At 38.5% G+C, this 26,933-nt stretch overlaps 1 protein-coding gene across 2 annotated transcripts in view; it reads right to left on the bottom strand.

Moving 5' to 3' along the window:
• slc16a2 (solute carrier family 16 member 2) overlaps positions 1–18,316 on the bottom strand; it is a 47,143-nt gene extending 28,827 nt beyond the window's left edge. Inside the window, exon 1 of one of the 2 annotated variants that reach the window (XM_036589427.1) lies at positions 16,521–18,316. In XM_036589427.1, the coding sequence (XP_036445320.1) occupies positions 16,521–16,989 (469 nt within the window). In that variant the 5' untranslated portion in view covers positions 16,990–18,316. The remainder of the gene's footprint in view (positions 1–16,520) is intronic. The other variant, XM_036589426.1, reaches the window with a different exon arrangement.
• Positions 18,317–26,933: the final 8,617 nt, after the last annotated feature.

The following is a 26,933-nucleotide window of genomic DNA, read 5'->3' as shown; positions in this document are numbered from 1 at the left end:
GCTGTGTGTGTGTGAGATGTTCTGGTTAGTGTACCTTGGCGGCAGCTCAATGCAATAGCCGGGCCCCCTAGTAAGAGATCGGTAGACAAACATGTTAAAACAAACGAGTGTTTACACATATTTTGGAAAAATAGGAAGGTAGGGTTTAAATTAAGCCTCATTCTGGCCAACATCGGCCTGTGCATCTACATCACACTGATTGTCCTTTCCAATATTTTCCATATTGCCACGTTATGTGCATAAGACTTGGACTGCATTTTGTTTGTTGGCATTGGACTTTAAGGGTCTTTGGTTGATGTTGCCGTAGAACAATAGAGAAAGAGTTCCGCCAGGAATGGCCTGTTATGGAAAACTCAGCGAGAGAAAAGGGGAAACATGAGGCGATGTGTGTGTGTGTAGGGGCTCCTAAGGCCATGGTTGAGGGATTTTACCCTCCTAAACCCAAAAGGCATTAGACATTCCACTCATTATTAGGAATGGATTATTTCCGCAAATAGTAAAAAGAAACCTTCACAAAAACCAAAGACATTTCTGCATTTCATTTAATCATCTCTATTGCCATACAGTAAGCTCCTTGATTTGCTTTATAAAACAACTGTATGACCCAATCACTTTTGGGTGTCAGGTTAGGGCCTAGTGACACACACATGTAAGCCTCTACTTGGGGTAGATTTACTTGTAGGTTGGGAAGTTTTGGTTGAATTTAAGATTACAAAGAGATTTTATAGCCTTCTCACTCATCTTTATCAAGGGTATCAACATTCTATAGTACAGCTGGGCAATATCCACTTTTTAAATACTGCCGATATCAATAATGACAGTGTTAGGAGTCACTACAGACCCCACAACATTACTGTGTTACTTCAGCTAAGATACGATTCTACCACAATTCTTACAGATTTGTGATATGCAATCACGTGTATTGTGATATAATGCAAATTAGTACTTTCAACTGCAAATTATAGTAAGAAAGAAAACTTATTAAATGTTTATTCTTTGTTCATCTCACTTCAATCTTTTTCATTGAAGCTAAACAGAACTGTGAAATAGACAGACATTTTAAGATGTTTTCTTACACAGTATCCTAACATTTACATGCATAAGTAACATTCAAAACAAGCTTTATCCTTACAAATAACAAATGCTTTCATACAGAGTGATTCCCTCTGGCATGTAAATGTCAGATTAGTGTATATTGCAGTATTTCTGATTCCTGCCTGAACGCTCTCTCCAGAAATTCTACAAGAAGAGCACATGTAGACTTAATACCCATTAAAATATTGATAAATAATAAAATGTTGATGTTCCATGTTTTGGAACAATTTTTACGCCAAACCATTGCAATATTATACAGTATCAAGCTTTTCTACCCCCACCCCATATCATACTGTGTCAGAAACCACAAAAACAAGGCAAATGCAATGCTAACTGCTGAGGTATACACTTCTGTTTCAGTGACTTTAGCCATATAGTTCCAGTGTAAAACTAAAGAAGTAAACTTAAGAAAATGTTTTGGCTAACTTGTGAAAGTTCTATTTTTTGACAAACTATTCCTTCAAACACATAACTTTAATAGTATAAACCTGAGTATGAACCTGAGATATAAAAAATTATAAACCTGAGAACCTTGCCCAAATGCACAACAGTAAGGATAGCTTGAAGAGCAAGGGCAATAGCATCACAACATCAGCCTAAGCAGACTTACTGTATGATTTTAACTCACGATCAAAGACTTCTTTTATGATTTGCAACTTCTGTCTATGACAGCAGTATCGCGATGGTTATCGCACAGTGTAAACTAGGCTTCAGGCTGCAGGAGATTTTTATCTAGGGTTTAAACCAGCAACCCTCTGGACTCCAATGCTGCTCTTGTTTGTGTTGTGTTGAAGCAGTGAAACATGGTTTAATCATCTTCATACTTCAATGACTGAGCTGATGGAAAGTAATGGAGGCAATGGACTGTATGTGTGAGAAAGTGAGAGAGAGAGAGAGAGAGAGAGAGAGAGGGAGAGAGGGAGAGAGAGAGAAAGAGAGAGAGAGAGAGAGAGAGACAGAGAGAGAGAGAGAGAGAGAGAGAGAGAGAGAGGGAGGTCAAATAAAAGTGAATGGAGAGAGCGTAGGGGAAAAAAGCAGCAGTAAAGGCTTTGGGTTAGATGTTAATAACAGGTCAGCACCAGGTATAAGAAGCCTGGGAATCTGCTCAGCTACAACTAGAGATTTTTCCCTCCAATATCCAATCCAACATCTTCTGCTGACATCAGCACAATACCGAAACTCGAAACCTGGTATCGAATCAGTGTGATCTCTAGTGCCAACTCCATTCTGTGTGTGTGTGTGTCCATGATTCATTTGAAGTTGTGTGAAATATTTCCTACAATTTAGAGTGTGAGAATGATATATTTGTTGGCTGATATTATAGGTTGATACTGACAACCTGTGTTTTTCTTTATATCAGTAAAAACATCACCGATCACACGTGATATAGCTGAGATTAAAACTCAGATCTCGCGATAATAGAGGGAAATATTACATGATTGTGCCACTGGAGAACCCAACGTGAACCTCCCGCTTAACTGGTGAATCTTAACACAAACCATCATGGCTAGACTAACAAAAATATGCAAAATGCATCCAATAACACAATAGATACACAAACAATGTTTTATGAAGAGAACCAATGAAAAACAAGAAAAAACTACAGCTAATTAACAGAAACCAAAACTGCAAAGAATTCTGGGAAGGTTCCACCCTGGGTGCTACAATAATTATATTAAAACTGAGATTCTGCTGTTTATTTGATCTCAAAAAGTATGACAGTTTAAAAGTGACAACTTCACAAACCCAGCAAGCCCAGTACCGAGCCCTCCAAATAAAAAGAAAGCCACCCTTTAAATCTGCCACCAGAGGAGTTACGTAACATGCATGTCCCTGTTTGCAACAGTAACATCGTTTTATAAAGTTTACTGTGCAGAACCAGCAGTAAAACAACCAGGCTTAAATGAATGGGTATTACTGTACAGCAGCTAGCTGTAACCTGGACAGAAAGACGTCCCCCTCTATGACCAGGCAACAGGATAAGAAAAAGGTAATAAATCATATGTACATATGTATAATGTTTTATTCACTGTTCCTGTTGAAACACAGCTTAAGTGGTTAACTGAATTATGAAACACTGCTGTATACGAATCGATAATCATGATTTTTCAACTAGGAAATATGGTAATTATTAGGTAATTATTATTTGTAAAAATAATTAAATTAAATAATAATTGAATTAAAGCCAAATTCAATTATAAACTCAACTCCCAAATCACTTCCTAATTGTCGAGCACACAGAAACAACTGAAACTGTTACGCGTGGAGGGGGCCTAAAACTACTGGAGTATAAAATATAAAAACAATGATATCATCCGATATTTTCAGTTATTGGAATTTTTTGCCCTTTAAAATTGTACGGGCCACAAAATTTCCATTTCGGCCAGGCCTAGATACAAACACATTACAACAACTACACAAAGGCCACCCCCCCCTTTTCCCAAGCACACTCCTCCGCCTCCATCTGCACCCAAATCACATTCTATCCCTCCATCAAAAGATCCCTCACTTTCCCCTCTCTAATCTCCGTTTTGGCTTGTAACTCCAAACTATCTCATTTACTCACATCTAGTCTCTTCTCTCACTGTTCCAGCTTCCCTCAGACCACCAGCACTTCTTTGAAGCGAAAGGGTCTAATAACAAAAAATAAAGAGCGGCCTCATTAGAGAGAATTAGGACTGGACACTTCAGAGAACTGAACTAGAGAGAAGAAGAAAAGAGGGAGAGGGAGAGAGAGAGAGAGAGAGAGAGAGAGAGAGAGAGAGAGAAAGAGTGAGAGAGAGAGAGAAAGAGAGAGAGAGGCAGGGATGGGGGAAGTGAGCGAGAGCATGACCCACTAACACTGACAGATGCTCTCTGACAGATTCTGGCTAGAGCTGAACAGCAGTGGGATGCCATACATTCAGCACACTCTCCCTCCTCTCTCTCTCTCTCTCTACTTGTCCTTCACTTCTTTGTCTGTGTTCTCTTCTCACATATCTCATCATTCCATCCCTCCGTACCACTCTATCCCCCCTTTAGCCCCCCTTCTTTTTCCATGCTTTTATCAACAGGATCGCTACTCTCTACGGCATACGCTCTCTTTTTTGCCTCAAGCTATTAAATAGTCTCTCTCTCTCTCTCTCTCTACCTCTCTCTCTATCTCTCTCTCTCTCTCTCTCTCTCTCTCTCCTATCATCAAACTCCTGTACAACATAATTTTAAAGAAGCAAGTCAGCACCACAGTTGTCACATTCAACAACCTCTTCCCTCAAAACCTGATTCTCTTTGGGACACTCATAAGAATAAGGCGGCAGCACCAGTACAGTAACCTACACAACTAACTTCCTGCCAGCAATCACTACAGCAAACACAAACCCATCAAGCCCCCTACTTTGATCCAACAGCAGCTTTGTTCTTGTTTTCAGAAGTCAAAGGGAAGAATAACTGATTTTTAGGTCACCTTCGAATATGTTCCTACTGTACTGTATCCTGATCACTTTCTTCCACAGAACCTGAAAAACCTTTATAAAAAAGTTATTATTCTCTATTCATTACACAGAATGAAGCAAATCTTGGCATGGTCCTTTTGAATTATGAATGGTGAAATGAATTACAATGAATCATTAGTTCACAGCATAATTAATATTTTTACACATTCTCTATAACATTTTGGAACAGATATTTCAAAAATTCAGCTCGACAGTGATCTTGGATAGCAGTGTTGCATTGTACTTGACTTGTTGAGTAAACAAAAACAGTGCACACACTGATAAACATGACTGAACAAGAAACTTTGAATATTTTGTGGCTGCCATTGTGCTACAGTAGTCACTTTGACATGGTGAAGTATATTTCTCAGCTTGTAATCTCAAACAATCTGTGCAAATTTTCCAATAACTTAGCACTTACTGTATAGTCCTACACACGACAGCTTTATTCTCACTGTTTCCAGTTGAATAAACAAGACAAAAAAAGAAACATTCTTTATTTCCTTTTCAAAGAAACAAGCCAGTTTTACATGATAGAGTGCCTCCCTCACAGGATAACAGATCATAATCAGAACACTGAAACATATATATATACAGAAAGATAGATAGAATGATGCATAGATACAGTGTATGTCCAAAACAGGCCTGCAACTATCAAATATTTTCATTTTTTAATATTCTAATATAATTTCGTACATTATATCATTCTATTGGAAAGCACAAGGTGTTTCACTTTACTGATTAACTGAAAAGGATTTTTTAATCACTATTATGTATTACTAGAATTATTAGTATTACTGTTATTAATATTATTATTAAACTACTACAAGGTAATAGAAAAATATCATTGACAAACAAAAACTGTCATAGCAAGTAGCATAAAATGCTATTCTTGGGGATCCTGCCCAAGCAGGCAACCATGACCAGGTTGCTTTGACTTTTTCAATATCTTAACGATGAGTAGTGCAGGAAAGCACAGGAAATAGCATCTTTTTAACCACATTATCTCAAAAACTGACAACAGCTTTTTGGTCATCTTGTCACTGAGCGTGGGGGTAACCATGCTTTAGATTCTATATAACTAAAAAGTTTTTTAAGCTGCTCAAAATATTTTAAACCTGAGCATGTGCTAAACCCAGCTGTCTTAATGCCCATTGCAGTTTCAATAAGTTTCTTTCTGCTCCAGATGGCCAGCTCACTAGCCAACATGTTCTCTCTTATTCTCAGAAATTAATGGAGAAGAGAGCATTCTAGCTAGCAATCCAGAGCAGTAGGAAAAACGTTTGGAATGCACTGTGCCATTAAGGCTGTCACTATCAGCTCAAATTAGAGTCCTCACACAGGCCGTAAGGAACGGGGCCTCGACAGCCCTACCTCTGACTACTGCCGAGCTGCAACCACGGCTTAGAAAGGAATGAACCATTTGGCAGACACGAAAAAAGACTAACCATGTTTTCGCATGATGTGCAGGTAGATTATCTTGCTTTCTTTAGATGCACTGCTACTGCGAACTACTGGTGAGCTGCTAGTGTTTAGCTTCAATAAACAAAACTGTTTTCCTTTAAACCAAAAAAAACAAGGTGCATGCTTTCATAAAAAACGGGTAAAAGTACCCATGATTATTCTAACTACTTTTTTGTTTTCAAATACTTGAATTAGCAAATTTATTGAACGGTCCAAAAGTTTGCAGCCATCTGATCATTCGTGTTTCTGTTCAAGGGTCTGTCTTGTCTTGTCTTTGCAGCAACAACACCCTCTGCTCTTCCACTGAGAAGTCTTACACTAGAAGTTGGAACATTGCTGTGCGGATTTGACTGCATTTGACTTTTGACTGCAAGAGCATCAGTGAGGTCAGGTGCTGATATTGGGTAATTATTTCTAGATCAGAAATGCCATTCCAAATCTTACTTAAAGGAGCTTAAGGCTTTATACCCTTCTAGCTGACACTTGGCACTGGGTATGGTGATCCAAGTGAGGTGCCACCACTCCGGGGCATCCCGTTCTATTGGCAATGCTTTTCAATGGTGATTATACAAGTTGTGCGTGCACAAATGAACACCAGTGTCAACAAATGGCGCACCATAAAGTAAGGGCTAGACAATATTTACAGAGAGCACAGATTTGATATGAAATGGCATATGGCCGGAGAGCACCCCATGGATAAAAACACACCAATGAGTTTTCAACATGTAAACGTGTTGTTTAAAAGTCATGAACATCAACATGTTGTTTAGAGGTCAGCTGGTGAGTTTAAATTATATAGTGCCACTATACAATGTAATAAGCATGTGGCTATGGACTTCACATTACTTGTCTGACTGCTTGCTGCAATAATCAATCGTCAAGCCGGCGTTTGCATCTGTGGTTTTATCTGGGACCTCAAGGTCTTGCAACAAAAAGAAGCTACATTCCAACTGCAGCACTGCACACTGGAAATTCATCTTCATATCCCAGATTTCTGAGCAGAGACATACACAGACAGATAGGAAAGGTTTGGAAGAAATACAAAAGTAAATATGTTTCAGTAGCAACCAAACTCATCATAATTTTCTAAAAGATAATTTTCAATCACATATGCTAAAACTTAACACTGTAAGACAAGCTGCCATCACACTGACTTCACTGTAACAGCAAGATGTGAAACAAACACAGCTAATGCTCAGCACACACTCTACAGTTAAAATTTAGAGTTGCTCCAACATTCTGCACAGCAGTTTCCAGCATGTCTAGATCCCAAGAGACAGAAACTTAATCTGCACAGGAGACAGCTGTAAAATGTAAAATGTTTTGCCAGTGCAGACACTGTTATGAACTAAATAAATGTTTAATTCATTAGTCATATGCATTACATCAGATTAAACCAGTACTCACACTTTATCATTTTGCAAATTCATATATACATTCAGTTTATATTTAGTTTGTATTGAAACCACATATTCCAAGATCACAGTTTAAGCCAAGCTTCAATCGCAATGTGCTTTTTTAGAACTGATAGCATACTGGCTAATGTAAATGAATCAGCAGAGCCATAAACCTAATACACATGGAAGCCATGTTTATACATTAATCCTACACAGTTTACAAAAATGTTATTAATGTGAAAATGTAAGGGATGGTTAAGCTTTATTCTTCTGCAGAGCGCTAATCTTAGGTGACTGTCAGTAAAATCAAGTTAGAAGTTCATTTGTTCAATTACAACCCCATTTCCAACAAAGTTTAGATGCTGTGCAGAATGTAAATAAAGATAGAATGCAATGATTTGCAAATCATGTAAACTATATTTTAAAGGAAAACAGTACAAAGACAACATGTCAAATGTTGAAATTGAGAAATTTGATCGGTTTGATATCAGATTTCAGCTGCTCAACAGTTCAGGGGCTCATCTGTCATATTTTTCATTTCATAATGCACCAAATGTTTTTAGTGGGTGACAGATCTGGACTGCAGGCAGGTCAGTTTAGCACCCAGACTCTTTTAATACGGAGCCATGCTGCTGTAATACATGCAGAATGTGGTTTGACATTATCTTGCTGAAATAATCAAGGCCTTCCCTGAAAAAGACGTCGTCTGGATGGCAGCATATGTTGCCAAAACATGTATATATCATTCAGCACTAATGGTGCCTTCACAGATGTGCCAGTCACCCATGTCATGTGTACTAATGCATACCCAGACCATCATGAATACTGGCTTTTGAACTGTGCACTGATAATAAGCTGAGTGGTCTTTAGCCCGGAGAACACAGTGTCCATGATTTCAAAAAAAGAATTTCAAATGTTGATTCGTTTAATTATGGTTAAATTGTAGCTATAACAAATCAACAATAATGGTAGACCAGTTGTTCCCAACCTGGTCCCAACTCATTTACAACCTGTTAGAAACTCAGCCACAACAGTCCATCTGAACTTCAATGGACAATAAAATAATTGACTGCAATGTTGTTAGTATTTAGATTTTTTTTGGTCTCTACATAATATTAACAGTTTGAAGCCAGTAATTAACAAATACAGTGACAGCATGTGAGTTGAAGCTTAATCTTTGTGAAATAAAGGGACACAAAAGTGAAGCACAGTAAAACTTTGATTTGGCAAGCACAATACGTACTGAAATTAATGTGGTAATGAACAGCGGATGGCGATGTGGTCTAAGGATGTCCTAAGCTGTACAACATAACATATAGGACCGTGCATATTCCATCAGCTGCATTTCTAGAACAACCTTAACTATGTTATGTACAATAAAAATGATATTAATGTAGGATATTAATTTACGTTTGTAGGATATCAATTCATGCTTAAAAGCTCAATTATGTTGGTTGTGTGAGAACATTAGTGTCTTCCTGTGGTTTGCATGAAATAAATTAATAAATCAATAAATGAACGAAGGGTTTTTAAACTAGTGTTAAGTGAGTTTTTACTATCATTAGGGGCCGTCACCATGGTAGCTCATTTAACCGTGATCATGCACAGCTCTGCAAATTAACTGTTGAACACCTACTGAGAAAGTGTTACTGTGAATTTATTTGATTCAAATGTGTACACTGATTCCACATAAATAAAATACTTTACATCAACACAGTTCTTGTCAAAAGTAAAATAAACGACAGTAATTGAGCTGATGTAATATATTTAATTTAGGTGGAACCAATGTATACATCTGAATCAAGTAAATTCAAACTTGATAACTTGTAACTTTCATCCTCATTCCAAAAGAACCTCCGCCCTGTGCAAATTAAGGGGCATTAAGAGAGGAGAAAATTAATAATGTCCCTATGTATATCACCATAACAGCAGGCTAAAGCTGATCCTATTGTCCTATTGATTTGTCACTTTTGCTGACGACGAGAATGTTTTATTATTATATAAAATAAAAACTCCACATAACAGTCTACATAACAATATACATAACATTATTTTGAGTCAGAGCCTTTGTTTCGCTGTTGGCAGACACTGCTGTGAGGGTTTCAGGGAGGACTGTGTGTGAAGTATCAGTTAATGTCCTGGAAAACAACTCAACCACCCATGAGATTTCATTTAGAACATAAATCTAGCGGAAAGTTGACTTCTTGCGAAATGTATAAAAATAAAATAAAAATAAAGCGAAACTCTAATGTTAATTTCTTCTATGGCAAACCCAAAAGGTACAGCTCTACAATTCTCCAGCCAGTAGTAGTGTTCAGCAAAAACCCTACGTTAAGTACCAGAAAGAGGTGGAAAATGAGTCCTTTCATCTTCATCTTACATACCCAGTCACTGCAATTCACTCCCATATCCAGCACATAATATGATTATATATGGACCACGGCTGGCTTAGATGGAGTGGAGTGTATATGAATAAGTGTGTTTGTGTGTGTGTGTGTGTGTGTGTGTGTGTGAGAGAGAGAGAGAGAGAGAGAGAGAGAGAGAGAGAGAGAGAGAGAGAGAGAGAGAGAGAGATACAAGTGTGCATATATTTGTAATTTAACCATTTACTGCCTATGCAAAAACACGGCCATGTCTGCCTTTTAATCTACTACAAACGTAGTATAGTGCTTCTTTTATATAATGATAGGAAGCACAGTAGCACACAAAAAGATCCAATTTCACATGCTGATCTATTTTTCTCTGGCCACCATAGACATGCATGCAGACCAACCAGATTTTATTTACTATTATTCAAAGGGGTCAAAGCTGGTCTCCAAATGTATCTTTAGTGAAATGTTAGGTTTGATTGAGTTAAATAGGCTGATGTCAACTTCGTAAGCAACACAGCAATGCTTGTTAGACATCATCTAAGACCAGCATCATATTAGCATAGCTGAATATGAACAGCAAGTAGAGCTATGTTTCTCCCAGCATGGAGCTCATTTGTCATCCATCCACAGACAGTCCAAATGAATGTCTTGGGATTAGTTAATTCAAACCACTGCAGTGAGGGAATGAGGACAGTACAGCTATAACAACTAAAAGCACTTCCTGTACACACACAAGACTGTGTAGCATTTGGATTTTTTCTTCCCTTAAACTCTAAAGAACAATGGAGCGTTACAGACATCCAGTCCGTAATTGCTAACTTAAGATTAATAATTGAATAATACACTTAAAGTTTAAGCAGGTGAAACTGTCACACTGCTAAACAGAGAGTAAAATATATATCTATAAAAATACTATTACTAATGTTCTCTAGATTTTGACATTAATGGGACTTAAACAATAATACCCAAAATCTGACAATCCTGAACAGTATTAGAAGTTCCAAAGACACCATCTAGAGCAGCCAGGATTTTACACAACAGCTAGTTAAAGAAAGCAAGGTTGCATAATGGATCACAGCTAATGACTCAGATCCCAATCTTACCAGTAAACAGATCAACATTCATTTCAATTTCCTGTATTTTCTGGCTATTAGAATTCAGAGTAAACGGTTTTATTAACCCCTCTAAAACCTCAAAGGCATATACACACACTGAATGCCTCTTCTTATATTTTGTACTAAATTCAGCAGAGAATTTATGCAAAGTACAGATTAAAAGCTTTCAGTCGATATATTCTGTGACTGTAAATAGCAGAGGAAATATTTAATTATGATGAAAAAACCTGTTTCACCATTTTCAAGCCATGCTTCCTTAATTTCTTTTTTAAACCTATGATAGGATCAGTAACCTGGTGATGGGGCAGACTTACTGACCCCATCACAAAATCAAAGGGACAAGGCCAGACATGCAGTCCGAAAATGGTTGTTACAGAATGTAGATTGATCTTAAATACATATATTACATGACTATGAAATTAAGTACGTAATCACATATGAATACCATGAACTGAACGCATGGCAAAACTATATAACTACACATACAATAATAATAAGGGTTATAAATGCCATACATTCTCATCACCACATAGATCATGCATCTTTGAAACCTCTTCCACATTAATTCAATTCTTCATTATGCATAAGTTACTCCTCACTATAAGGTAAAAATGTAATAGATTTTTACAGTACTTCAGGGTAACGTCAGTACATTCACAACCTAGTTAAACACCATACATCTCTAGTGTGCAGTATAGCTTTCCACTGATAGTTATCAGCAAACGTGAATGCCAATAGACTAGCCATGTCTGGCTGGACAGCTATCTGACCAGACAGTCAGTATTTCCCTTTGTTTTACCTTTTCCCTCAAATCTGCCCCTTTTCCACTCCATCTGTCTCACACCTACACATACACTTACATTAGCTCTCTCTTTCTCTCTTTTTCATTCACCCCTAGCTCAGGCACCTGATTTCATTATGCTTCTTTAGTTTGGTCACTGAGCTGATTTGGCCTCTGCTCGATGTTACTGAGTTACACTGCAGACAGAGGGGATTGAACACATGCACACATTAACATACAAGATGAGACTATATCTATACAACACATACAAAAGGTGCCTGCATGTGCATAGCCATGCTGCTTCAGTTACTCAAGTTGCAAGATTAATTTCTTGTCAGATCCTAGCTAACACTCAGGAGTTGGTGTTGTCCACATAGCATTGCAGTGAAAAACTGCAATACAGAGCCAGTATTATATTGTGTACTGGTGTGTATCATGAGATTACAATGGCTTACACAGCATCACTGATTTGATTTTGTACCCTATGTTATCACAAGATTCTTGCTATGTATTAGCTCAACCGTAATTTGTGCTGGTACCTAGGACAAATTGGAGAGAAACTGACATGTCTTTTTTTTCATGATGAACGGCCAAAAAAATACCCCGTGCACACACTGCTGTAAACAATAACAGTGTCATAACAACTGGAACAGCACTGCAAATGACACATCAATATACATTACCATGAGGAGTTGTCTGTGGTGCAGACAAAAAGAAAAGCTAAGCCCTAAAAATATCACAAATCAGTGCAAATAGGTTGTTTTGCCTGGTTGTAATAGTTAATAAAAGACTAAATCCAACACAATTATGTTTAATCAGTTAATCATCAGCTAAATTTCCTGATAAAGGCTAGTACAAAGTATAAGGTAGCATAAGGTAAATCAAACTATAATGCAATTCTTTAACTCAAGACTGGTACCCACAACCTTATAAACATTACCTCCATACTCTAACTACTTTGAATGCATCCTTACAGCTGGAGCAAGGTTTAGAGATCTGGCCTTCAAATGGAGCACGGTCCTCTACATTACATTTACCACCGCACATACTTCTGAAGAAATTGGGCATACCAGAGTGCACAGGAGTAACTACTCTGCAAACTGCTTCTGCGTGTGTGCATTTGTATCTATGTGTATGAATTGTGTTAAAGGCTGATGGCATAATTTACCAGTGATTTGTTCTGTTATTACACATATCATACCATAATATAAATCATACCAAAAGAATAGAATATGGAAAAGAAATATAATTCTTCTCTGAAGAAGAGAATAAAGAGCCTTCACTAGCAGTGAAAAGCACACACCCCCCCACACAGTCTCCTGAGATTTTTTTAAATAAATTTTCACTCTGATCTAAGCTCTGAACGTTGCCCCATGTCTCAATAATATCTGGCAAGGTATACATACACAAACTCTTACAGCAACTTCTGAGCAAAGCACATCAAATCAGGTCAGGACGTGCACAAAAGGACAAGCAAGAGAAAAAGTATTCTCCCTGAAAAGGATCCTACAGAAATTAAGATTGTATGTGTCCATTTTCCTTGTTGAATTATCAAATGTAAGGCAGTAGCACATTCCTTATCTTATCACTAACACCGATGACAATAATCTGGTTAGAGAACAATATAAAAACTAATCAACTGCCTGAATAATCTTTTGATGCAGGATAAGCATGTTCAGTGGGTTGAAAAAGGACAGTGTTTAATGTTGATCTTAGTATTAAAGCGGACACTGAGCCTCGTGTGATAATCTATATTTATATTAGTGGGAGTTTCCCCTTTAATCGCCTGCTGAGATTAAACCTTAATGTTTCCGGCTGTTTGGGGATAGTGGGCCCCACTCTAAGAGGACGAGGGGGGGCGATGTGGAGTGGGGGGTGAGAAAACAAGATATAGAGACAGAAATACAATGGAAAAAAAGAAAAGCAGAGAATGACAAAATGGGGAAGAGAGGAACATAGAGAGAGAGAGAAAAACAAGAAAAACAGAAAAGAGAAACAGAACAAAAATATAGAAGTATAAAGAGAGAAGGACAGAATGAAGACAGTGACAGACAGAAGGACCACATGAAAAAAAGAGAGAGAGAGAGCGCAGAATGAAGCAAGAGAGAGGTGAGAGAGAAAAAAAAACACTTGCCCCTTTTAGCCTTTAATATCCTCTTTTTGGTCCAGCAGCGCCACACGGCCCAATTAAAGCTGCTTTCATGTAGCAACACTGGAACCATTTTCCCAGATTAAACAACACGAAAACTGACCACAGAGTGAGGGACACAGTGAGGGCAAGAGAGGAAGAGAGCAGGAAGGAGAGTTTTTAGCTTATTTGTGAATGCTGTGTTTGTAGCTGGTCATAAAGCAGTCCTACAAAGTAGTCAACCTGCTGCACTACGCAAAGCAGAGCAGCACACAATCACTTGCACTACAAACCATACACACAAGCAGCAGCATTACCTGAGGATTGGTCAGACGTCACATACAAGCAGCCTCTCTCTCTCTCTCTCACACACACACACACACACACACACACAAAAAGGACATCAGTAGTAACCGTGCACTGTTTGTCCAATTTGTTTACATCACTGTAGCACTTTGCCTCCTGCACAACCATCCTGTCACTCCATCTGGCAAGGGACTTTATCTCCCAGAATTCCCTGCACCTCTCTGTTTGATCTCCTCTCTCATGCTCTGCCTTCCTCTCTTTCCACTGTCTTTGTTTCCATTAACAGCACCCACCGACGTGGGCAGGAGTACAATGCACATCTGTGTTCAATCTCACTCTGGAGACTTTCTCACATGCCAGCAGTGTTGTTCTAGACCATTACAGGAATACTCATACAGTTTTTGAAATAAAAAACCTATAACATCTGTAGCATACAGTCGATTACCATGGACAACACTTTCTCTGAAGGAACAGAAAAAAGGTTCAAAAACACACAAACCACACCTGCTGAAGCACCTGCCCTTTGGCTTCTATTTTTATGCAGTTAAACAGGCCCAAGTGATTTTTTCATATTTCCATAGCAACATGATCTGCAAATGTTCACAGTAATCTGACAAACACTTCTTGAGATTCTCCATGAAGACATTTTTCATTGTAAGAGTTTTTCAGTTACTGAGCTGTGTGTACAAAGCACATAAATATCACCTATTTTATTGTAAAGGGCCCCTATAAAGGAAAAAAAACATTCTCACTTATTTTTATGCAATATGTAAACATAGTTTTATGCCTCCAAATCCATATATGAAGACAGTTTGTTTTCAAGGAATTGTTCTGTGATCTCACAAAAGCCAACATATTAACATATATCCACTTATTCAGCCTACAGTACTTTAGCCCGACTCATTCTCATTGGAACTTTAAGAAATGTTTCAGCCTAGACTGCCTTTTAAATGGGGCGCAATACAGGGCATCCAAAATGAAGCTCATTTACATATATCGGTCTTACGATGGTACCAATTTGAAGAATATAACAACTTATAGTGAAAGACAGCCAGTACAGTAAAGTACATGGCAGGATTACTTTTAACAGTATAACAACTAAGCTATCAAAAGTACACAATGCAAGAACTCCATATTCCCCTCAAATGAATTTGAACCGTTAAATTTAACTTTTTATTCACTTTTTATATAATGACCAAAAATGTTCTATGGACATCATGTAAATAAAATGTGTAAGTACAATCATGCTGATGTTTGCTGTTCTGCTTTGTAGTCACTTACCAGTGTTTGACAAAGTCTCTTTTCACTAATCATATTTTTTAATGCGTAGCCTATACTTTTATGTATTTACTTTGGGAAGCTTATCTGGTTCAAACAACAAAGAACTGTACTGAATTAACTGTGTTTTGCATCAATTCACCAGACATTGCTAAAGGCTGTTACAACTAGCTCCTTGATCTGTAACCCCACCTACATTTGCACTCACACCACTTTCAGCTAAAATGTTCACCAATGGTCACCTCTCGAAACAAATATATCACTTTTATTCTCTACAGATGCAGCAGACAGAGTTTAGATTACAAAACACCTGAGTATTATTTTAAAATCATGCACAACATGCAGGTCATCTGATGAGAAGTGTCCAGTGATCAAGGCAGTTTAAACGTAGCTGACCTGGACACATACAAATGCACATACTTTTCATATTTCTCTCAATCCTCCTCTGCTGTCATCCCAGTATCTGCACCTGCCATTATACTCCAAGATCCTTTGCTAATTCATTATTGAACTAAACTAGATCTAACGCCTTAAACTCATCCCTATGTAGGCCCACAATTCTTCACTCAACACATAATTTGCATATAAGTTGCACAATAGTTACAGTACAATCCACAATATTTACTAAAAGATAGATTTTAAACTTAAATTAATAAACATTTCAGAGATGAGGAGTTAAACAGCAGCCTGAATTCTCTCTGCACTCATTATTCAGATTATTTGAAGTCAACCAAGTACACTCCCTCACTCTGGCTGACTTACACTCCCTCTATCACTCTCTCGAGCGGAGTGGAGATTACTCTGCCTAGATTACAGCTAGTGCAACTCAGGATGAACTCTCTACTCTATTATTAAACACGCACGTCAAAGTAAGGGCACTCGTCCAACATCAGCAGTATCCCGCCACGCAAATGTGCATATGCTAAAAAACGATTCTGGATCAGCACTACCAGTAAAGTTAATGTTTAATGTCTCTGTTAAATGCATCTTCAGTAGCGCTGATTTTCAGCTCTACCCTGCAGTTCATGAGTTGCTCATACTTACTTGACAATTCAGCATACAAGTGACTCACAATTGTGAGCAACAGGTGTGAGGGATAAACTAGCTAACTCACCCACTTTAAACTGGGACGTCTGGTCTTTAGCATCTGCGTGTTCCTCGGCGAGCATCATGTGCAGGATCCCGAAAGAGTTCTGGATGCCAAAGATGGAGCCGTTGCACCAGGTCGCAGCGAACACCACCAGCCAGCCGAAGCCGCCCTCGGGTGGAGCGAACGCGGGTCCTGGCAGTGCGGTCGTGGGCACGGGGGGCGGTGGCGTGGCTGCTTGCCCCTTTTCGGACCCAACGGCGTGGATCAGCTGCACCGCGCAGTCATCTAGCTTGGTTTTGCTCTCTGCCTCCTCCCCGTGTTCACGCGTCTCGGTGCTCTCGGTGTGCTGCTCCACAGGGGGATGCTGGCTCTGCACCTCGGACGTGGACACCGCCTCCGCACGGCTCTCTGCACCCCCTTCCCCGGGCTCCGGCGAACCGGTGCATTCTTGGCTGCTCCCAGCGGCGTTGCTACTGCTGTTTTCCGGATGCATCTTGTTTTCCTAGAGCCTATGCATCCAAAAGTAGGCTGGTATATTCAGCAGAAGTCTTCTTGGCATATGCAACCGACCCAGGCTTCGTGCACACGAAGAGCAAAAGACAAAGACTCTGTCCAGGTGGAGAGTTTATAAAGAAGGAATTTAAATAACAATGAAGTCCAACCTGATGTGCTCCGGGATCCTACGCAGCACCTGGGAGCCAAGGGGCAAGAAGGGTTTGCATGTCGAAACCTTGTGCTTGGCACGAAAGGTCCCTGCTGAACCCAGAACGTGCAGCGAGAGGCAACAACTCTCTCCGGTCAAAAACAAACGAGCCCTACGCTAGAAGAAGGCAGAGGAGAGCTCACACCGAAGCTCCACTCCACATCCCTTTATCCGCAGACGAATGAGAGCCCGGCTCCTCCTCTCTCATTAATTTAACGTTTTTACCCGCTCTCCAGCGCAGAGCCCTAGCTGGTCCTGGCTGCACCGACGCTGACTCTCCGTTAGCCTCCGTCATAAACTTAAAGTAAACAATATCTCCATGCAACAGCCCCCTCCTCTCCCGCCTCCTCCTCACCTTCAGCACCAATGGCGAGTCGGAGCAGAGGATTTAAAAATTCCACCGGCACAAGATTTACACACGGGATCGGAAAGCAGACACCAACCCCTCCCTCACTCTCACGCTATTTTTCCCCCACCCGTAATCCGGCAAACCCCGCCTCCGTGCAAAAAGATTGACTGATTGCGCGCAGCCTCGTGCGCTGGGATTGGCTTGTAATATGGCCGTAATGTTCTTCTACTGGCTTGTACGAGCCTGCTTTCTGCACTATGATTGGCTAACACTGTCCCGCCTAATAATATTTCTCATTCTGAGTTTGAACTGGTTAGTATTATCCACCTCTTGCGCTGGGACTGGCTAAAGGTGTCCGCCTCCTGCCCTGAGATTGTTCAGAAATATCCGCCTCCTGTGCTCGGGCTGGCTAGTAGTATCCGTCTCCTGCGCCGGGTTGAGCTAATAAGAATCCCCCTCCAGCGCTGGGATTGGCTAGTAAAATCCCCTTGCTGTGCTGCGACTGGCTGGTAGCCCCCTTTCTCTTAAGCTCGGATCCATTCTCATAAGAAGCCAGTAATGAACTAGGCAGGATGACGCGAGCATTGTGAGCCATGGTGCGCGCATGCGCAAGTTTGACACACAGCGACCGTCAACAACGTGCCGGGAGCGAAGTCAAACAGTGTCCATCAGTGAAATCAATGTTGACTACCCACAATCGATTTAGGCGGTGGTGTAGGCTGTTTAGCAGAAACAGTTCCAGAACCCGAGTCCTTCTCCGCCTAAAGCTTTATCTCTGAGATATACATCTAACCTGTCCAATCATGCTACGTGCTATCAACAAGACGACGTTTTACAATACAAACCGGAAAACGCGCCTTCTATATTAAAGCGCTTTGAGACAACATCCTCCTGATGTGCTCCATCCAGTACACTGTTGGCCCGCGTGAAATGGAAATGAGGATAATCGGGCGGGCACGGAGGTAAAGGCAGTGTTTTGGGTAGCCATTATGGGCTATGATATGGAGGGGGAGGGACACATGACGCGCTTCCCTGAAGGACTGCCGATAGAAAATTTACAGTAAAACTCACAGTCGGCGCTGCTCTGTACAAACGATCACTGCCTGAGATATCCAGTGTTTGTATGGCCAAATGGGGAAATAAGTATTTTAACAACCTTTCACTTGGTAATTTTCTGCGAATACTTAATTTTACACCCTTACATTTACACATTAATCTTCTCCGATTTCACTGTTATTTAACGCAAACTTTTAGGTTAAATATTTTACCCGAAAATTAGGAAACAAACAAAAGAAACAAACAAAAAGATTTCCAAAACGGAAAACACAGTCCTCTAATGACAAGATTACGTTCCCTCTTAAGAATTTCACGGAGAAAGTTCAGTTTCACTTGACAAACAGCTGTAATTTCCATTTATTACAGCTAGTCCTAAGAGAGACCGCAGGTGTGGTGGTGTCAACTCTGCTTACTCGCACCTCACTTCACCACCAGGGAGCAGCACTGCTTCACTAGAACTGCTGCTAGAAAACCAGAGCATGAAGTAACGTAAATAAGGGCGATGAAGTGCGAGTTCAGTGGAGTGAGAAATATAAACAGTGAAGTTGCCACTTGAGATGGTAATAGAGGTGATGTAAACAGGGGCCCACTGGACCACAACTGGCCTCTGCTTCACTGCAGACTGTAGAGCGCGCGTGAAGACATTTCTGTTCGCATTCATAATCAAAATCAAGCACAAAAGCAGAGATAGAAATCTCGCCCGTTGTTTACAGGTCGATATACGATGAATCCTTCTCGTCAAAATGGGTGTAATACGGAATATTCCCGCCTATACACACCATTATACTAACGTTAGCGTACAGCCTGTTCTTCATTGCAGATTGTGATAGCAATTGTGGATTAATACACTTAAAGAATTACTTCGTGGACACACAACTTAAATATTCACAAACACGAATAAAATGCACTCCAGCCCATCGCGTGTGGGCTGGCTTTGACCCGTATAAGATTCACTAGGCATCTAGAGTTAGGTTAGCTACTAGTCTGAATATTGTTTGAAGCTGTAACTTAACTTTGCATCTATAACAGCAACAACTATATCATACTAAAACTTTCTATCGCAAATATAGCTAGTAAACTCTCAACACTTTCATGGCATGTGTAAACATTAAGTCAAGCTTCCTCTCTAACACAGGATAAAACAGTTAAGCTAACTGGTAACGTTAACTAGCTAGTTACAGTAAAGACAAGTTAATAGTTAAGGCTAATAGTTAACGCCAACCTACCACTCCTACTGTCCGAGGTTCATTACACCACTCTGTTGGAAATAAAGAAAGAAAGAAAGAATGAAAGAAAATGAATAACTAACCTAATACCTGCATGGTTAATCTAAGTCACCTCAGTTTTGTGCTATACTAGCTAGCCAAGTTTACCTAGCTAGCAGTTTCAATCAGTAACGGTCACAGTAAATTCCCAGCTCGAGTTAATTATCAAAATTAATGTATTCAAACGTTTACACATCATTATTAATATATTAATATGTCTTAAAATATAATAATTTTAAGAATAGCATAAAGAGACTAAACTGTTCACCTCTTCTGCAGCAGTTCCTTGTGCTAGTGGCACGAACGACAGTTGGGCTGTTAGCAGAGTTTCCGTTAAATTTTGAATATGAGATAACGGTTAGACCCGCGCGGTCAGCTGGGGGTTTACCCGCCAAATTGAGACAGTGCGTCATGATTTTGGTGGGTTTTATATAAAGTATATAAAATATATAAAGTATATAAGATAAACAAGCTGCTTAAAATAATAATAAAAAAAACTTAATAAACTGTTTAATATAAAATAACAGAAATATGACCATACCTAACAGTACCTTTAAAACATTGTTTGATGCAAAACCGACTATTGAAATTGAAATGAATTTGTTTCTCTCTTAAAGTGTTTCTATGCTGGTGTTTGAAAGGGAGTCTAGAAATGAATTTCTTGACAAATAAACACAAAAGTCTGTGCAAACAGTGTGTATAACGTTCCACACTTCATTTTTAGGGCCTCCAGAAAGCCAATTCCATCTGTGTATTAAAGGAGACTGTCCGACTGTTAATTTTCCAGTGAGAACACTAAAAGTAGCTCATATGGAAGTACTTGATTTATGACACACAGCTTAAATCAAGTAGGCCCACTGGCCTGCACCTTTTAGTGTTTTCCCTACTCCCAACACACCTGATCCAACTATTCAGCTCATTAGCACTCCATTATTGAAGTGGTTGTTTTAAAGCAGGAAAAACAGTAAAATGTGTAGAGCAATAGGTCTCCAGAACTAGCGCGGAGAAACACTGGAATATTTTTCATATCCTAATATCTGTATAAACAGGACTTTAAGGGTGCTGTGATTTCAGATTAAGAGAAGGAAAAAGTAGATGATTTCCAGATGTGCTTTATTTTCTCACCATTTTCACAGGGAAATATATTTAAACTTTTACTCTCCTCACACCCACACTGCCCTAGAGATGTCTGTAATGCTAAAGTAATGTGAGGCCTGCATTATTTTTGATTTTGGCAGGTTTCATATAAAGTACATAAAATATATAAAGTAAGATAAACAAACTGCTTAAAACAAAACAAAAAAAAAAAAACTTCAAAAACTGCTTAATATAAAATAACAGAAATATCACCATACCTAGCTGTACCTTTAAAACACTGTTTGATGCAAAACCGACTATTGAAATTGAAATGAATTTGTTTCTCTCTTAAAGTGTTTCTATGCTGGTGTTTGAAAGGGAGTCTAGAAATGAATTTTTTGACAAATATATATTTTTCATATCCTAATATCTGTATAAACAGGACTTTAAGGGTGCTTGATTTCAGATTAAGAGAAGGAAAAAGTAGATGATTTCCAGATGTGCTTTATTTTCTCACCATTTTCACAGGGAAATATATTTAAACTTTTACTCTCCTCACACCCACACTCCCCTAGAGATGTCTGTAATGCTACAGTAATGCGAGGGCTGCACTGGGGGAAGCCCACGCAGTCAGTTTTGTCATTGCATTAAAGGGGAACTCTTTAGTGTGGATAATTCAATCATCTACATGTACATTATTCAGAGTGGTTTGATATGTAAATATTCATTGTAGGGAAACCTGCTGACATGAATTTCTTTATAATGGTGGTGATGGTAACCAGGGGTTGCAATGTCTACAATGCAAATGTAGCTGTTTTATTTACTATCCAAAACCACCAGTGAACCTACACATGTCTGAGTTTTTATATGTAATGTTGATAACGGTTAAATAGTGGTAAATGTTTTATTTTGGGGGACTATTTTGCCAAAAGAAAGCTTTCCAGCATGAACAGATTTTAAAAATACTATTTAGGTCAATTTATTCAAAACAATGTATTCATAACCAAAACAGTGTATCATAACAATTTCATGTAATAAATGTTCTGTGATGTAGTTTTTGCAGGCACTAAACTCTTTAGACGTCTGGTTCCTATCACCGCCACTGTAAACCATTCTGAATAGTTTTTTCTAGTGCGGAGCATTTCACATCAGACTACTCTGAATGACTTTGTTTACATCTGAACAGTTGATATAAGCAGTAATACACGTATAACATCATAATATTTTAAATTGAAATGCATAAAAGTACTTATTTTTAGACTTCAAAACAATGGAATCTAATTAAATTAAACTCATAATAAACTCATAATAAATCAAAATCTTTCAACTTCACCTTAAAAGAAATCTAAAAATCTATTATTTTCACAAGTTGAAATTTAGATGTTAGGGTTTGGCACAGCCACCTTCCAATAGAAAGTACCTTGTAAATGATAGTTTTGTATATATTTACTTCATTGATGTCTCAATGAATGCATTGATCATAACATATCCCTTGTAAACATCCTTACAAATATTTTTTTTTTTACTACATGGCTGCAGTTTGAACCTGTCCAGGAGAATGGTCCATACACTACATCAAACTATTTAATTTCAAAAAAGGTTTTCCATGATATGTGAGCCCTTCAAATGTTCTTGTCAGAGGGCTGTACTTGACATCTCTTGGTACTTTAGAATGCATATGTTTAGTAAGTTCCCAGTGATAAGCGAGACATTTGTCAAATGGCAATGATATACAGAATACTCTTTAAAGCACAGTGGTGAGTGGTGGTTGTATTTAAAATCTGCACAGTCCATGACAGACATGAATATTAAATGAAAAATCTCCTTCTTGTTTTCAAACATCAAAAAAAGATTTTTTTTTTCACATTCATATAATTCTAGCCTACATTAATAGTCCTCAGCTTACATATGGATTTTGTTTAAGTACTAATTTGCAAACTGATGTGCAAACATTATTCAACCCTAAGAAATCATAAAACATGTAATTAAATAATAATAATAATATAAAGTAATAATATAATAAAAAGTAATTACATAATTAACTAGATAGTTTCTTGCATAATGACCTACATGTACATTTGAGTGTCTGGACCATTTGTTTTAATGTTAAACATTGACAGTATGTAAAGAATGGCTTTTGTTTCTGCAAAACAAGACTGTACACACAACACTGATTTCTCATTGAATTTAAAGGACCCACATCTCACATTTTGCTTGCTTTTTATGTGCCCACTTCTAACATTTGTGTCATTATTTATTTTAACATGACAGTTTTCCAACCTCTCTTTATGCCTTAAAATTGAATGGGCTGTTTTTGTTACTGCGACTTTAAGACTGATATGTTTAAGATTTCTGTTGTCTTGTTGGCCGCCCTGTATTGTGCTTCATTCAAAAAGCGTTCTGGGCTGAAACGTTCCTTGTAAGCTCAGTGTGAAGGGGCGCGGCTATTCTGCTGTAGGCTGAATTAGCAGGTATGTGAAAGGGTTGATTTTTATTGATCACAAAAACAATTCAAAATGGAGTTCAAAATGGACTGTTTTTGTGGCTTAGTTTCCATATATGGACTGGGAAGTGAACAGAGTGTTAAAACTTTATCCATGTTTATATACTGTGTTTCCATGATATGCGCCTTTTAAATCTTAATTAAAAGTATTCCCTGCTACTTACAGGCACACATATCTATCTATCTATATATATATATATATATATATATATATATAAATATATATATGCATATATATAGGCTCTGTATTTACAATAGAATTTCTCTGCTTGTTTCATTGAGGTGTGGGTGAGAAATAATGAAAATAACTTCGTACTTTTCTTATCGGCAGCAATAACTGTGACTTTAGACAGTTAAGGTCTAATAATAACTAATGGTTCTGAAAAGCATCGCAGATTTCAGATTTCAGTCAAGCCTTGTGTCTAGCCTTGGTTGCTGGGGTAAAGAGGAAGTGGTGGCACTCTCTTTCCACTTAAGTTTTGCAATTCCTACTGTTATTTTTTACATTTACTTCTACGAATGCAAGGAAAAAAATATGTTTTTCCATGATATGAGCCCTTTAAATGTTTTTCTTAGAGGCCTGAAATTGTCATTTCTTGGTAATTTTGAGGGCATATTGTCGCTGTCCAAATAAAAACTCCAAAATGGTAGCTTTTTTTTTTTTTGGACAGTGACAACATACAATTCGGTAGAATGGTCCATATACTACAACAAGCCCTTTCATTTCAAAAAGCAAAATTGGTTTTCTATGACATGAGCCCTTTAAATGTTCCTATTAGAGGGCTGAACTTGACATTTCTTGGTTCTTTAGAGTACAAATGTTTAATAAATTCTCAGTGATCAGTGAGAAGCCTGTCATATGGCAGTGAGATACAGAATCCTCTTTAAAGAACAGTGGCTTTAAAGAGTGGTGGTTGCTGCTGTATTTAAAAAAACCTCCACAGCCCATGACTGACATGCATATAACCTGAAAAATCACCTTCCTATTTTCAAAAGCCAGAAAAACATGGTTTTGACATTCATATAATTCTAGCCTACATTAAAAATCCTCAGCTTATATACGGAACTTTTTTTGTGCTAATTTACACAATGATAACAACAATGAAACATTATTTAGCCCTAAAAACATAAGTTTATAGAATTAAATGTAATAAAAAGTAATTACATAATTAATTACTATTGTAATGGATTACATGTAAAGTTGACTTTTATTCTTGCATAAACAGCTTCAGCGTCTGGATCATTTGTTTTAATGTTAAAAAATGACAATATCACAACAAGAATGTAAAGAATGGCTTTTCTTTCTGCAAAACAGGACTGTACACATAACACTGATTTCTTATTAAATTTAAAGGGTCCATGTCTTATAACATTTGTGTGGTTGTATTTTTTTTTGGATGGTTTCTAGCTAGAATTAATTTGAATGAAAATGAGCATGTGGCCAGTGCAGAATGCTGTCGTAATTCTGAAGGTGCAGGAACAAAATAAATAAATAAATCTGAATGGTGCTTTCCAGGGCAGCATGGTGGTGCAGAGTGGTGCTGTCACCTCACAGCAAGAAGGGCCTGGGTTCGATTCCCCGGCCGGGCGACCAGGGTCCTTTCTGTGTGGAGTCTGCATGTTCTCCCCGTGTCTGTGTGGGTTTCCTCCCACAGTCCAAAGACATGCAGTCAGGCCGATTGGACCTGCTTAATTACCCCTAGGTGTGAGTGTGTGTGTGATTGTATATGTCTGTGTGTCTGCCCTGCAATGGACTGGTGACCTGTCCAGGATGTTTCCTGCCTTCGCCCTATGACCACCGGGATGGGCTCCAGCCCCACCTCCGCGAGGATAAGTGGCTTAGATGATGGGTGTGTGAATGGTGCTTTTCATCCAGAGAAGAATGTCTCAACTCTCAAAAAAAATCTAGCCCTAACTCTTCACTCTGATGCGTGATGACTGGCTTGCTGTCATCATCAGTCATGCTTTTAGTTTTGTGAAAATATCCTAATCATCGATGTGCAAATTCTGGAAATCCTCCTTTCTGCAGCATTGTGGTTTAAATGACTGATGCATAATGTTAGATTTAGTAACATTTTGTGTCACTGCAAACTCTATTTTGGTGTGGCTGTAGAATCTGAAGCCTGAAGAGCCTGAAGAGTCTCAAGGAGTAATGCACGCATATGAGGCTTTTAACAAATGAATTAATACTAGAATGTGCTCAAAGTACTACATGAATCAATCATTATTAACCAAGGAACTGTGACAGGAGTCTCTGTAGTTTTTAATTCATTTTCATATACATATATTTGCTCTTAAGTGTTATTTTATTGATTAATTTTTATTATTTTTCATCATATTTATCATTCAATTTTTTTTTTGTAATTTGTTAATAAAGTGATTAATTAAGTCAAGTTAATTTATACAGGATTTTTTACAACAGGTGTTTTCACAAAACAGCTTTACAGAAAATCTTAGTCCAAGCCCCCATAAACAAGCCAATGGCAACGGTGGCAAAGAAAAACTCCCTAAGAACAAGAGGAAGAAACCTTGAGAGGAACCAAGACTTGAAAGGGGAACAGTATGAATAGAGAATACACACACACACACACACACACACACACACACACACACACACACACACACACACACAGACACACACACACACACATCATCTAAACTGCTTATCCTTCTGGGTTGCGGTGGGGTGCTGGAGCCTATCCCAGCCGTCATTGGGCGGAAGGCAGGATACACCCTGGACAGGTCGCCAGTCCATCGCAGGGCAGACAGACAGACATACACATTCACACATACACTCACACCAAGGGGCAATCTAGCGTGTCCAATTGGCCTGACTGCATGTTTTTGGACTATGGGAGGAAACCGGAGTACCCGGAGGAAACCCACGCAGACACGGGGAGAACATGCAAACTCCACACAGAAATGACCCTGGTTGCCCTCAGTGAACCAGACTTCTGCAGCAAGTACGGTTAACTCAAACAGCCCCATATTTTTAAATGGTCTCCACTGAGCTTGGCCACAAATTACTATACTGTGGCAAAAAGTTATTATATTGAGGCTACAAATTAATATATTGAGGACACAAATTAATATGTTTAGGCCATAAATTACTGTATTGAGGTGACAAATTAATATATTGAGAACACATTAAAATATTAATCACACAAGTTATTATACTGAGGCCACAATTTACTGTATTCAGGCCACAATTTACTATGTCGAGGCCATTAATTATTATCTTGAGCCCATAAATTACTATATTGAGGCCACAAATTACTATATTGAGGTAACAAATGTATATATTGAGAACACATATTAAAATATTAATCACACAAGTTATTATATTGAGGCCACAATTTACTATGTCAAAGCCATGAATTATCATATTGAGGCCACAAATTACTACAGTGAGGCCACAAATGAATATATTGAGGCATCAAATTAATATATTAATCACATAAGCTATTACATTGAGGCCACAATT

This window comes from Colossoma macropomum, unplaced genomic scaffold (genome assembly GCF_904425465.1).
Source record: "Colossoma macropomum unplaced genomic scaffold, Colossoma_macropomum, whole genome shotgun sequence".
NCBI lineage: Eukaryota > Metazoa > Chordata > Actinopteri > Characiformes > Serrasalmidae > Colossoma > Colossoma macropomum.
This window is presented reverse-complemented; position numbering and strand designations above follow the sequence as displayed.